The following is a 14,131-nucleotide window of genomic DNA, read 5'->3' on the forward strand; positions in this document are numbered from 1 at the left end:
GCATGAATTAACCTTACAGTGTGTTTGAGTAATAGTACAAATATTATGGTGGTATTTAACTTACTTTGTTTCTGGAATGAGCAGGTTTCTTCTTAGTTGTTCTTTGTACTTCAAATTCGGCTGCTTCTTTTCAGGAGAGTGGTCTTCACTGCAATTGTGCTTCTTTTCAGGAGAGTGGTCTTCACTGCAATTGTAAAGGAAACAAATTAGTAATTTTGTTTGTATATAGCACTGATTTTAATTTAGACATTGATTTTTATGTTTTTGTACAAGTATTGTTTGATATTTGAACATAGTGTGTGCATGCAATTAAATAGCAGATAGGTTTGGAAGTGACAGTTGATTATAGGAGATGGGAAAAATGACAGCAAGTTCATTTTATCGGTTATACAAGCTAAAAGTCAGTTAATTTGTTTATATGAATCTATAAGAATTGTACATGTACTATATAGAAAACATGTATACCTGTAGTTTGTGTTCATGCCTATGGATATGCATGCAGCTGCAAGTAGAAATCTTGGAGACTTGTACAGTATTTCTTGTACAAGGTGCTTTCCAATGATAGGACACTTGTACTCAGAGAGATTAACAGTACATTTGAAGTGCTTATCTATGATGATGCAGTTAGATGTAGAGGTCTTGGATGTGATTGGTGGATGGTCGTGTGATTGCTTATCTATATCCAATGAGGGAATGGCACAGAAAGTGAAATGGAAATGGTAGAAGGACTGTCCATGTTACGATATGTCCGCGGACATGGCGGTAGTCCGCGGACATCGCGTTTTACATCCGGGGATTTTGGGGTGGGGAGGCATGCAAATGAGAACGAGCAGAGCAAGGGATTGGTCAGTAAAGTTTAGTGGGTGTGTTGTGCCAGGAGAGAGTGTCTCAGATACTCTTTTTTGCTGAGAGAAGAACAAATAACTATGGCTGTGTGTTTCAGAAAACAGATTGTTTGGATTTTGGGAGACTTGTGGATACATTGGTTGAAGGTGCATGCAGAAAGCTGTGGAGTAGCTGTAGATCTTGGATTCGCACATGTGGAAGTGCACTGGCATGGAGTACGTGGAATTAAGTGGTTGGACTTGCTACCTCTCTATGCTACTTTGGAGACAGAGCAACATCCAGACATAATTGTAATTCCTTGTGGAGGGAACAGTTTAGGACATGTGTCTGGAATTTCTTTGCAATTTGCAATGAAAGAAGGACTTGGGAAGGTCATGGACATGTTTCCAAATTCTCAAGTAATTTTTTCACGGATTGCGCAGAGACAAATGTGGCTTTGTTCTTCTTCACTTGGTCCACAAATGGAGAAAGCAAGGCGCAATGTCAATAAGGCTGTTTGTGCCTTTCTAAGAGATTTTGGCATGTCCTCTTTACACAATGAAAATATTATGTTTCGTAGCACATACATTTTTCGCAGAGATGGAGTCCATCTTACTTATGCTGGCAATCAGATTTTTCTGAGAAATGTACAAAATGCATTGCGACCTTTTTTGGAATTACAGCATCCATTTTGTAGTAGGTGTTGAGCATTTCAAATTTTTCAAACACAAACACACACCACCAAAAGGCTCTTTTCAGAGCCACCACTTCCTCCCAGACAAAACTGCAATGGTTATGATGGGGCAGCACCCCAAAATTTTAGATGTTTGCGGACTGACCGCGGACTTCTAAAAAATACACAAGGCCCTGCTTCATTTATTTTCACTTCTATTTTTAAACTGTGAAAGGCGGCTCTGAAAAGAGCCTTTTATTTTTTTTATTTTTGTTTTATATACTTTTGTTTTTTTATACACGACACTAGGAGAGGAGGGAAAAGGAGGGTATGGGGGACACCAACCACGGGGTTAAGAAAGGGCGGGTGGAGAGAGGAAGATGTAGAGTGGGTCTTACTTGGGTAGTGAGCAGATCTTCTTGTGCTCTGAGGCTAGAGTCTCAAAAGCACTTCGAAGTCTCTCCCCCTGCAGAGTACTGCGTCGCAGTACATACACACAACTCTGACCCTTGAAAGGTAAGGGTCATCAGCATTGCGTATGGCCTATGAGGCAGCTTGAGGAATACGCTGTCCCACAGGAGTGTTCCTTGTGGTGACAGGATCGGAAACGGAGGATGTAGTAGAGGAAGTCAACCTACTATGCTCCTCGCAAGGTACAACCTTGCGAAGGGACCCAGTGTGGAATGACCTTAGGTGTCGCTTCATAGTAGTTGTCCCAAAGCTGTATGAACCAAGCCTCCCGCGACTGAGTACCATTTTGCACTCGTTGCAGGTGACTTAGTTCGCACCTGCCTTAGGTACATTACCATGAACGGTAAAGAACCGCCACACCCAAGACTCACGCAGAGTGCTGGTTGTAGGGACTTCCAATACCTCATTCTCGTCATCCTCTTCATCCTCCTCTGCATCCTCACTCCTGTTCCCCTCTTCAGGCCCTTGGGAAGGTATGGGTGGTGGAGGGGGAGGGGATGGTGCTGAGGCAGATGTAGCACCAGGTGGCAGTACTGCAGCCATGGATGCCATCAGGCTTCAGATGAAAATCTGGAAAGTTGGCAGCAAAATGCACTGTTCTGCAAGATAGCCAGAAACACAATGAGAATGAGCTCTAGGGTGTGGCCTTTTATAGGGGTGCTTGTGGGCGGTTCGCGGACTCACGCGCTGTCCGCGGACAGATCGAACACCAAAAAAAGGTAAAAAAAGTCCCAAAAAGTATGTAGAAACTCAGGATTACTGTCTGGGACTTGTGCTATGGTGATTTAATATTGAAAAATATTGTGGATTGCTTGAAAAGGTAGTTTTAAATTGTTCGGGGACACGAATAGTGTCCGCAGTCAGAACACACGCTCAGCGTGGGTGCGGTCATATGATAGCTTCGCGAACATGTCCGCGAAGGGAGCGGGTGTCCGCAGGACATCAAATGCACTGAAACTGTTTTGCGCATGCGCGTTGGTGTTCTATGGACACTGTACGGGTCCTGAAACTAAAAGTGCGTCACAAGCGAAACGAACAGTTACGAACAGGCATTTGTTCTTAGAACAGTTTCAACTCGCTTGCGAACAATACGGACAGGCATAGAATCCTCCGAACACCTCCATTTTGTTTATTTGCGAACATCCCGGGACACTTGATGTGTTCTTAGAACAGTTTGAACCTGCTTACGAACAGCACGAACAGGTCTAGCGTCCTCAGGACACCTCCATTTTGTTTATTTACGAACATTTCAGGACACAGCGTGTGTTCTTAGGACAGTTTCAGTTTGCCTCCGAACAATACGGACAGGCATAGCGTCCTCAGGACACACCCATTTCGGTTATTTACGAACATTTCAGGACACCGCGTGTGTTCCTAGAACAGTTTCAACTCGCCTGCGAATAATACGGACAGGTATAGCGTCCTCAGGACACCCCCATTTTGTCTATTTCTGAATATTTCAGGACACCGCATGTGGTAGTTTGATTGCGGACATCCCGAAAACCAGGTGTGTTCTTAGAACAGTTTCAACTTGCATGCGAACAGTACGGACAGATATAGTGTCCTTAGAACGCCCCCATTTTCGTTTCTTTGCGGACATTCCGGACACTTGCCCTGTCCGCGGACACCTGAACTGCTTTTAAAAAAGAAAAGAAATGAATTAGGACACGATATAATAATTTTACTTTATTTTATATGGATGTTAAATTTTAGAAGGTGAGGCAGAAACTGAAACAAAAACAGGAGAGTTGGGGGTTTCAAGAGGATTCATATGAGGTGAAGAAGGGATGGAAGTTTCATCAAAACGTTTTTGTTCATGGAGAGGATTTGAGGATAATTGAGTGGGATATGGTGAGGGGGGACAGGTACATGTGGGACAATGGTATCCCGTTTCTTCTTTCAAGTGATCCTCCACAAAGTTTTTTAAATTGTTGAAATTTTCCATGAGTATGTCCATTTTTTCTTCCATGTGCTGGAGAGTCTTATCTTTTTTGTTTACTAATTTCAATGTTTGTATGGTCTGTACAAAAAAAATGTATATGTTACATATATATAAAATAATATGTATTAATTGGTTTACACAGAAAAGTGTCTACCATTAGGTTCACTATCTTTAGACATTTCCTCACGAGGGAAATGCTCCTCTAGCCACTCCAGAGTACTAGACATTTCTGTGAGAAAAAAAAATTATATCACTTTTTTTGTATCTAATACAGACATTGAAATATATGAGTAAAATGAAGTACACTTACTAGCTTCTAGTAAGGTGTGTTCTTACTGGTCTGTACATCTGCTGTTGCTCTTAGTTGTGGAGTTTCTGTGAGGTAATCATGTTGGAAGGCTATTTTTCTTCTTTTGGTATATTCCATTTTAGAACATATTGTATTTAAATGAACGGTTGATGTGTTAGATATATAGGTTCCACTTCTTATTTACTAGTACATATAATGTGTTTGTGTGCTGGTTTTTGAACCTATGAAGTGTTCATATGGCATGATATAAAAATTTAAGATAACCCCTGAGTTTTTGGGTAGTATTGCTGTTGTCCGCGGACATTCGCACAGTCCGCGGACATCAAAATCACTAGCTGGGGTTCAGTATGTTCTATGTTACATGTATATAAAGTCATGGACGTTATGGTTAAGTTGTGCTACTAAAAACCTTTGAAATTCAGTAGAAAAACGTTGTTAAAGGGACGTTATGGTTCCAAGTAAAACCGAAAAACCCCTGAAATTTGCCAGTTATGGTAAGCTAAACAACCATAACTCGCGCCACCACTGTGCACTGCTAAGACTAAGTCTTACTTGAAGTCGAAGTTGATAGTAAAATAAACAACCTTTCAAAAAGTTCAGCAGAGAGACTCTAAACTCATCCAGGTGGCCACTTAACAACTCCATGCAGCATTGCCTGGCTATGCAGAGAAGGTAGAGTAAAAGTAAGGTCAGGGGGCGGCCATAGCAAATGATGTGAAAATTGCAAGTGGCTAGTGGGTCATGCAAGCAGTAGCCATAAAGCAGACTAACGCGCCCCTCCCCACTGCCACATCAGCGATTACCAATCCACTACTTCACTGAGGTGAACTCATGGTGGTTTAAATAAAATTAGAGGTACTATTGCCAACCACATGCTACAAAGCACGATATAGGACTGCTATGAGAGGGCAGACGTCTTAGAAAGCCCATGATTGTTTGCACACGTTCATCCAGCTGGTTCACAAGACAGTCCATGGTGCCACCTTAGCGTGGTGCACAAAGCAGTTCATGCCGATGCCCATGGGTAAATCACCAGGCAGTCTTTCGTGCAACCGAGGGGTAGTTCACAAGAAGTTACTGGCATCACCCAGCGATAATTTACAAAGCAGTGCCTGGCATGCTATCCAATACTAAAATATGCTCATACTAGTCGGCAGACATTTTAGAACCAGACAGATGTAAACTAGTGGTGGCCATGTTAAAGTACTCCACACTTGGAAGTTGAAAGTCTACTGTTCAGTATACTGCACACTGGGAATCCTCTGCTGCTGAGGATAAAAGTCTATCAGTATGCAAACACTAAAAATACAGTCTCAGGTCAACATACTTAACTATTTAAAAATACAAACTAAACTTGTTTTTTGTTCTAGCCTGCCAGACGCATATTTTCCACTTTCAACACAGAGTGCCTGCAAGGTTACTGGGTCTGTATGAACTCCCTTGCTGGATCTCAGGAGGCCCAGATGAGGTGACATAATGCTGTGCCATAGTACTAAAAAACTACTTTACAACCCATACACCCTTAGTCATCAACAATGTACGTGATCACCTTGATGAATTGTGTGATTCCATCCGGAACTCCAGTTTTGCTCAGTTTCTGTAAATACTCGATGATGTCACTCGTCTGCAAGCCAACACTGACAGCAGCGTAAAGAGAGTATGCAGTCAATTTGTATTCATGTACGTGGACTGGTCTGCACACAGGTTCTGCTATCGCCACCAGAAAATCTTGGGCATATCTGTAAACCGGGGAAAAAGCTTCAAGAAATATGTGACCGTCTGGAGCCTGTGGAATAAAGACAAGGTAATTAATGTTGGTAAGGAAAAAATGGAGATTACAGTAAACAATTTGTGACACGTGCAATTATTATACTTCACCCGTTGAGGGATAAATTGGAAAAAGAATTCTAAGTATCATTGGTAATAAAATGTACAGTAACATAAATGTTGGCCAGTCAGACTAGTGATATGCAGTCAATTTACAAACTTTATTTTATTTTCAACTCAAGAGCACAGTTACGTTCGCATTTATGACAACAAATATAGCAATTTGAACCGTTTCTTTACAATTTTCAATACATTCAAATGTAGGCTCTTGGATGTAACTGTTAACTTGTCAAACTCCACCCCAACCCCCATCTTCTCTGATTATCTTGGCATTGTTCGGTTAGTGCACTTGTACAGTTAGGTGCAATGCAAAGGTCAAGTTATCTATACCAATCTTGCTTGGTCACAGGATAGAAACTTTGCGAAGAATTCTGGGTTTAAAGTACATTTGTTCCATATCATCAGTAAACTCGTGTAGGGGCAGCCATGTGTTCAAGTATTTGGGATACAAGCCATATGCCAGCGCTGTCACCTTCTCCATGGCCATGACCCCCCAAAGCTTTATCCACCACATGGCCACCACCTGCCCCTGTTTATTCTTCCACATGTGTGCTAGGTTTATATGCTGCTAATTTAAATGAGTACAGGCATTTCTTCAATATGAAATCGAGGGCAATTAAACATGTAAATTAACAGGAGAGGTTTGGTGCCCCATATCGTTTACTCTGGCTTGTGCCAGCAGTGGAGAGGGAGGAGAGCGAGGAGTTGGCAATTCTCACGAACAGGCAAATAACCTTAGATGAATAAGTCACTGTATGAAGTTGCATATACATGTATGTAATTTATAGAGCATGAACCTAGCTGGGAAGCAACAGAGTGCTGTAAAACCTAAAACACAGGATTCCAAGATGGCCGCTGTGAGGAGAGCTGTGTGAAGCAGAGCTCTCCTTCCCACTGAGGCCTAAACAGCAGAGTAAAGTAAATTGAATACTCCCCAGGTGAGGGAAGAGGTCGGAAAGGAGGGATCTTCTGCCCGACACCAATTTGTAAACACTACACCCCTGGGGCACTGAGAAGGCGGCCCGTCACATAGCGGAGGAAGCCCGCGGGAGAGTGGGAGCCTGTTGGCAGCAGCGCACCCAAAAGGCTGGCAGGAGTGGAAGCAGTTTCCCTCCTAGGAAGGAGAAAGGCGTCAATCCCCCCCTCCCGCCCCCATTGGGAGCAGCGTTGAGGCTCCGGAGAGCCGCGAGGAAGGAGGGTGACGTTTCGCAGATCCCTGCGACGAAGTAGCAGAGAAGGGCGCCGGATCCAGCAAGGAGGTAAGCATTGCCATGGGGGCTGGAGGAGGGAACGGGGATAGAAGAACTTGAGGGACCCGTCACCCTCAGTCCCCCCTGGCACTGTGAGGAAAGGAAGCGGCTCATCCGAGCCTGGCAGCCACAAGGGGCTGCGATCTGGAAGCTGCTGGAGGAACAAAATCGATACAGGGAAGGCCCTGAGAGGGGTCCATTAGTTACACAGCTGCCGCAGAGCCCCGCAGCCCAAAAACAGCAGGGGAAAAGTGCACCCAGTAATGGTGAACTGGGCCAACCCCCCCGATACTCCCCGCCCCCAGACCTGGCAAACAAAAACTGCTATTAGCATTAAATAACACAACAGGACTACCAAGTAACCTGGCAGCTGTTAGGCAAAAACCTGTGCAGTTCCCTTAGGGACCACTGCAAAAGGCTTAAGACTACAGGTGTTGGCAGTAAACCCAATTGGTAGCAGTCTGTACCACCCAGATTTACCTGAGCAGCCAGACTTCTCTCAAGAAGAGTTAGACAGTCAGTATATAGAGTATACAAGATAGGTACCAAAATGCAGTAGCACAAGCAAACACTGACCAGTGCTTTGGTATCAAGTATATAATTATTTATTTAAAGACACACTTGGAAACACTAGCACTATTATTATAAGCAAGTTCAAAAACACAGTCACTATTAATATATATACATCCCTTATTCCTTTTTAGACAAGTCTTAGTTAACACCACTTATTTCCAGACAGAGGTGAGCGCTTAACTAAAGATGGCACTCCAATAAGTTTAAGAAAAAGGGAGGGAAAAGGCAGAAATTAGGAACGGCACACAACACATTACTTTACTTTAGAAGCACTGAGCAAGACAAGAAAGTCAAAGTCTACTTGTGAGCAAAACGTTCAGAGGCCAGGCTCCCTCTTGGAGAGAGTAGAACACCAATGCGCCCAAGATCACACAGCTTAAAAGGCTTGGAAAGTCTTGCAGAGAGTTTAAAAAGGAATCAGTTCAGCTCAGAAAAGTTCAGTTAGCCAGCCTAGGGCCAACGCAAGTGGTAAGTTGAGGATTTAAGAGACACCCCACACAGACCGTTGCGAGGGAGGCCAGGCGGACACAGTACCTTGAAAGTGGAGAGAACCCTCAGTTATTCCAGCAGGGGCAGTTATTCCTGGCAGTGGCTGCAAGTCGCGGCGTCGTCCAGAGGAAGAGATGATCTCGACGTGGAGGAAAGCTGAAGGTCGTTGCACTGCCAGGGAAGAAACCAGCCGCAGAGTTCTCCGGTAAAAAGGTACTACCCTTTTAAACGTGGTAGTGGAAAAACGTGGCATCTCGGTTGCCGGGGTACTTGGCACATGCAAGGCGGCCACGAGATGATCCGGGAAGGAGAAAAGGCGGGCAAACTAGTTATCCCCACCAGTCAAAGGAAGAAGACTCTTCGGGATGAAGATCTCCTCTGTCGTTGGAAGAAGTGGTGAGCCGGTTCAGCAGGGCTCCACCGGTGGTGTCGTCGTTGCAGGTCGGCTCAGCTTCTCCCTCTTCGGATTCTTTGGTCCTGTGGCGACGTTTCAAGTCCCAGTCCCCAAAGCCCTGCTTTTATGCAGAAAACCCCCATTCATCAGCCCTAGCTGTCACTCAAACATGCTAAGTGGTGAGCCGGGCGGCTCACCACTGGGCCAATCACACAAGAGTGCGACTTGAGTTGCTGAGGCAACTCAGTCCAGGGTGCCTAAACCCACCCCCCCCCCGCCACACCGCCTGTGGTACCCAGACAGAGTGGCACCACATTTGGAGGCTTCTGTGGAGAAGCCCGCCAAAAAGTGGAACAAAGGGCTCGACTTGGGTTGGAGTCACAGAAGCGAACACAAACGCCATTTTGGAACAGAGTTCTGGAAAAAAACACCAACCGGTGAATTATTAAATAAATAAACCAGCGGTATGTTTGAGGCTATGTTAAAAAGTATTAGCCTCGAACAATGGGAAAATCCCATAGGAATGTATTTGCGGTTGAATATAAAAAGTAGTATCCACTGCCACCAGCCAAAACTCGCTCAGGGGGGACTGGATAGTGCCCCCTCGAACAACAGACCCAGGGGAGATTTTCGAATTGCCCCTACCAGTACGCCCACAATATGATGGTTTGTACTGGTTCTGTTCACAATTTAGGACTAGTAAAGCCAATGGTGACTTTACATGCCTTGGGAGACAGTAGTCAGTCCCAGGGTACGGAGTCTATGTTTGGGGGTCACTATGACACCCCTGTGTTACGGCACAGAGGGTGCTGTGTAACACATATACCAAAAACATATGAAGCCCTATGGAGTAAAAGAGCCCATAAAACACATCCCAAAGTCAAAGGATATCTCAAATCATGTCTAAGAGTGGGAGAAAAAGAGTCTCACTCTTAGCAGGAGAAAAAATAAACCCCAAAAATCCAGCAAAGCTGCTGGGGGACTCACTAGGTTTGGGAAATTAGCCTTAACAGAGAATTCTCCCCAACAGCAGCCCCCCCCCAGACATTATCACTACCCCATTTCAAGAGGCACTTGTAGTGTGACCAGGGCGAAGAGCCAGCGAATGAGAAGCCCAAGTGGACATAGAGCCTTGATCAGGCACTGTAACTAAGTTTTGAGTCTACTTGTATTGTTGCGCCCAGCTGCCCAAGGGCTTGGAGCGCATTATCAAATAAACAAACACACAAAACAAACAAACAGGGGACAAAACAAGTAAGAATTACCGCAAGCTTCCGTTTAGGCTAAACAAAACCCCAAGGCCCACTAGTACGAGAGAAGTGATAGGAGGAGATGCTCCCCCAACATAAAGCGGCCACCCAAGAAACTACCAGGGATCACAGGAGGAGAGTGGGTGCTCCAGACTGGAAGGGAGATGAACCGACTGACACCAAAACCCAAAGATTATAGTCTAGTGACCAACGAGAGGCAAGATGTCAGAAAACTGAGGAAAAGAAACCCAGAACCCACCCAAACCCGTGAAAAAGTCCCAAGAGGGCACCATCCAAAAACTGTGGAACAAACATGGGGGAACCCAGCTGGAGGGCGAGCAGGACCCGGATTAATCAATGGAGGAGGGCCAACAGGATAAGATTGGAATCGAGCAACTAGTCACTCAAGAGGTTCTCAAACGGTGCTTTTGAAGCCTTTGGGGACTAATCGCTAATACCATACAAGTGCAAATGTACAAAATGAGAGAGGACTTCTCTATGGCCCTTCGGGAGGTCATGGGGGACATGAATAAATTGGAAGGGAGCATGGGACTTCAGCTCAATGGCCAAACAGATGTTTGCGGACCCAATAGACCTAGAGGACAGTGTCAGACTAAAAATACATTGAGTGCATAGAGTCGGCCTAAAGAGGTGAACCAGGAGCAAAGCCCAGGGCGTTGTTGGTCGCCCTACATAGCTACGAGCAAAAGGAGAGAGTGCTGGGAGCAGCAAGGAAATCTGGGGGGGGGATTGCATATAATGGGTCCGATTTGAAGCTCTAGCAAGACCTTCCACAGACCACAGTGGCTAAAAGGCGAATGATAGGTCCGGTGGTCAAAGCATTGAGGAAGACGGAGATACGATACAGATGGACTTTTGTTGGATTGGGAGGGGTGTCAACACCGAATCACCACTTGCAAAGAAGGGATGAGAATCCTGGACATTGAAGAGGAGGAGGGATATAGGATGTCTTGCTGCTAATGATTACAGACCCAGACAAGACTTTCAGAGTAGTTGACCGGGTACTACATCAGTTTGGAGAGGTAGCAGGCTTAAAAATAAAAGCACATTAAGTCAGAGGTGCACACAAAGCCCAATAACTGCAAGAAACCTTCCCATATAGGTGGGCGGAAAAAGGCATAAAATACTTAGGAATAGTGATCACTAAAACAATAAGCACTTCATTTGGTTGCAAACAACCCGCCCCTGTTGGAGAAAATCAGGAAGATGCTAGCACACTGGGGACCCCTATCAATATCATGGTTAGGGAGGATCAATGTGCTAAAACGGTAACCCTATCGAAGCTGCTTTATCTTTTTATGGCATTGCCAGTACAAGTATCCAACACCTACTTCCGGGCCCTACAAAAACATACTGGTGCATTCATATGAAATCACAAAAAAAACAGGGTGTCGATACAAGTAATGAGAACCTTGAAGAATAAGGGAGGGTTGGGAGAACCAGATTTTAGAGCTAACTACATAGCGTCTCAGATCAAAGTGATTAGGGACTGGTTTAGGGACGACAGGGGGAAGGTGTGGAGGCCCCACTGGAGGAGGTTCTATGTCGACAAAAGTAAGATGGACCAAACATGTACTGTAGTGAAATAGAGCCACTGGTAGGAGGAGCATGGGATGAGTCGGTACGATGGGCAGGGCTGACCACCTTCCCCTGCCCGCTGACACCTTTGTTCAGAAACCCGCAATTTACACCCAGTATGGGGGGCAAATAATTTTTTAGGTGGCAAAAGGGGGGCTGCACAAAACTGAGGGACATGTTTAATGAACAGGTGTAAACAGGACTTCGAGCTAGCAGAAGGGAAGCAATACCACAATTTTCATATAAGACACGGCTTACAACACCCCACAAATATGTCACAACCAGGTACAGGGGATAAACATATAGTGGGGGCAATTTATGCTATTATCAAAGTGGGGGAGGAACCGGGTAAAAGGGCATACGAAGATCTGGGAGTCGATAGCGGAGCATCCAATAGGAGAGGAATAATGGTCTGCTTTGTAGGCACAGATCCCCAAGCTACCAAGGGCAGTTCAAATACAAGAGATAGGGACAAAGATATTGGTTCAATGGCACCACACCCCAGAGAGGCTACATAGATGGTATCAGTCGGTCCCAGATAAATGCTGGAGGGAATGCGGGGAGGTGGGAACACGGGCACACATCTGGTGGGAGTGTCCATCCATTCAATCGAATTAAGCAATGATCCAGACAACAATAGAAGAGATATTTGGAGTACAATGGAGGGGCACTCAGGGAGAGGCCATCCTGGGTCTAGGAGCAATTCTAGAAGAGTTACCAACAAAGTCACAAAGAAAGGCGTATGTGATTCTGATGATGGCACGGGCGGTAGTGGTGGCTCAGAAGTGGAGAAAGAAGGAACCCCCCAATGAACATGAATGTGTGGGTAAGGTATGGGATTTTGTGGCACTAGAGTGGGTCACTTACTACAGTCAGGGGGGGGGGGGGGAATCACCAACGATTTCTTGTAGAATTTAATTTGATTTTGAAGTTTCTTCAGAGGGACTCGAGGGGCATGGCACCTGAGGAAAATGAAACTGTTGCGAGTGGCAAGGACGGTCAATGCCTTGGTCAGGAAGGAACGCAGAGACTTGGGTCACAGTCGAGGGCTGGACAGACAAACGGCCCGGGAGGAGGGATGGGGTCAAAGAGGATCAGGGGAGGGAATGGAATGGGTTACGGTTGGGACAGGACAAGGGAAGGAGGGAGGGAAGGAGGGCTAAGGGGAGGATGCGTGGGGAGAAAACAGAGTTAACAATGTTGTGTTTGGAAAATGCCAATAAAAACCTATTTCAAATAAATAAATAAACACAGCCAGGTGTTTTTTTTAGTAGGCTCTAGAGTCAGCAAAGGGCCCGGGTAGGTTGGGCAGAGGAGGCAAGGCAACTGAGCGAAACTATTGGCAAGATGTACTTTGAAGTGTTGTGTCTTTGGATCCCAGAATGTTTTAACACTCTTGTCGAAGAATTCATTTTTCTTCCTTTTAAATGCAAATATATGCTTCTTAAAGCTATAGTACTAAATGTACTGGCTTTTCTAAGGGAAAGGGTACCAGTCACCAGGAATATTATTGTTGGTTTAGAACATGCAAGCAAACATATCCTTCTACCAATTATGAGAGAGTAGAATAGGTTGTATCAGTCAACAAGCCACATATGAATGTATGCATGGGATACATCAAGCTCAAAGCCTGCTGTGAAGCAATGAACATAGGAGACACTCCCTGAGGGTTGCAAGTAGGGCACAGTGGTAGCAGAGGATCGGGATGGGTAGGGGAGTAAGGGAGGGAGCGAGCTCCAGGTGGGGAGAAATAGGGTTGAATTCAGAGATCAGCTGTTGGCAAGATGTTCTTTGAAGAGTAGGGTTTTCATGTCCTTCCTCAATTGTAGTATGCAGGCGGGGACTGTCTTATCTGCATTGCTCACTTGTTCCAGAGACATGGTAAATAGCAGGGAAAGGCTAGTTTCCTGTTTTTATTTGCCCGATCTTTCCATTCTTTGTTTCCAGTCTGATGATGGCATAGCTTCTAGTTGCACTCTGGCCTGCAATGATGGTGAGTTTCTCAGCCGCAGAGTGTTGTTTTGGTTGTAACTGCTTTGTAGGCGCTACCGCATGCCTTGAATATAGAGCATGATTGAAAGTTTAACCAATGCAACTCCTTCAGGAGGAGGCGATTTGATCAAATTGTCTTAGCCCTGTGATAAGGAGAGATGCAGTGTGCTGGACGGCATTCAGATAGCATCCGGGACATCAGAGAGTAAGGTGTTGCTACAGTCTAGGTGGGAGATTACCAGAGCTTGAAAAACTGTTCTCAAACTTTGTGCAGGGATGAAAGGGCCGATTTTGCCAGGGAAGGCTTGTTGGTAAAATTCTGCTTCGGTCTTAATGGTGATGTGCTTCTTAAATGAGAGGTCACATTTGATGGTAAAGGCAAGAGATGTTAGATGGTAAAGCCAAGAGATGTTAGATGCCAGTCAGACAATTCTGGTCTTGAGCACATCAATATGCCGCCTTGTAGACATCCCTGG

The 14,131-nt window shown here is 45.1% G+C and overlaps 1 protein-coding gene across 1 annotated transcript in view; it reads right to left on the reverse strand.

Moving 5' to 3' along the window:
* Positions 1-14,131, reverse strand: part of ERCC3 (ERCC excision repair 3, TFIIH core complex helicase subunit) — a 1,003,216-nt gene that overhangs the window by 860,774 nt on the left and 128,311 nt on the right. The window contains exon 3 of the mRNA XM_069616794.1: positions 5,771-6,007. Within this exon, the coding sequence (XP_069472895.1) occupies positions 5,771-6,007 (237 nt within the window). The remainder of the gene's footprint in view (positions 1-5,770; positions 6,008-14,131) is intronic.

This window comes from Ambystoma mexicanum, chromosome 9, assembly GCF_040938575.1.
Source record: "Ambystoma mexicanum isolate Mex_15411 chromosome 9, UKY_AmexF1_1, whole genome shotgun sequence".
Classification (NCBI taxonomy): domain Eukaryota; kingdom Metazoa; phylum Chordata; class Amphibia; order Caudata; family Ambystomatidae; genus Ambystoma; species Ambystoma mexicanum.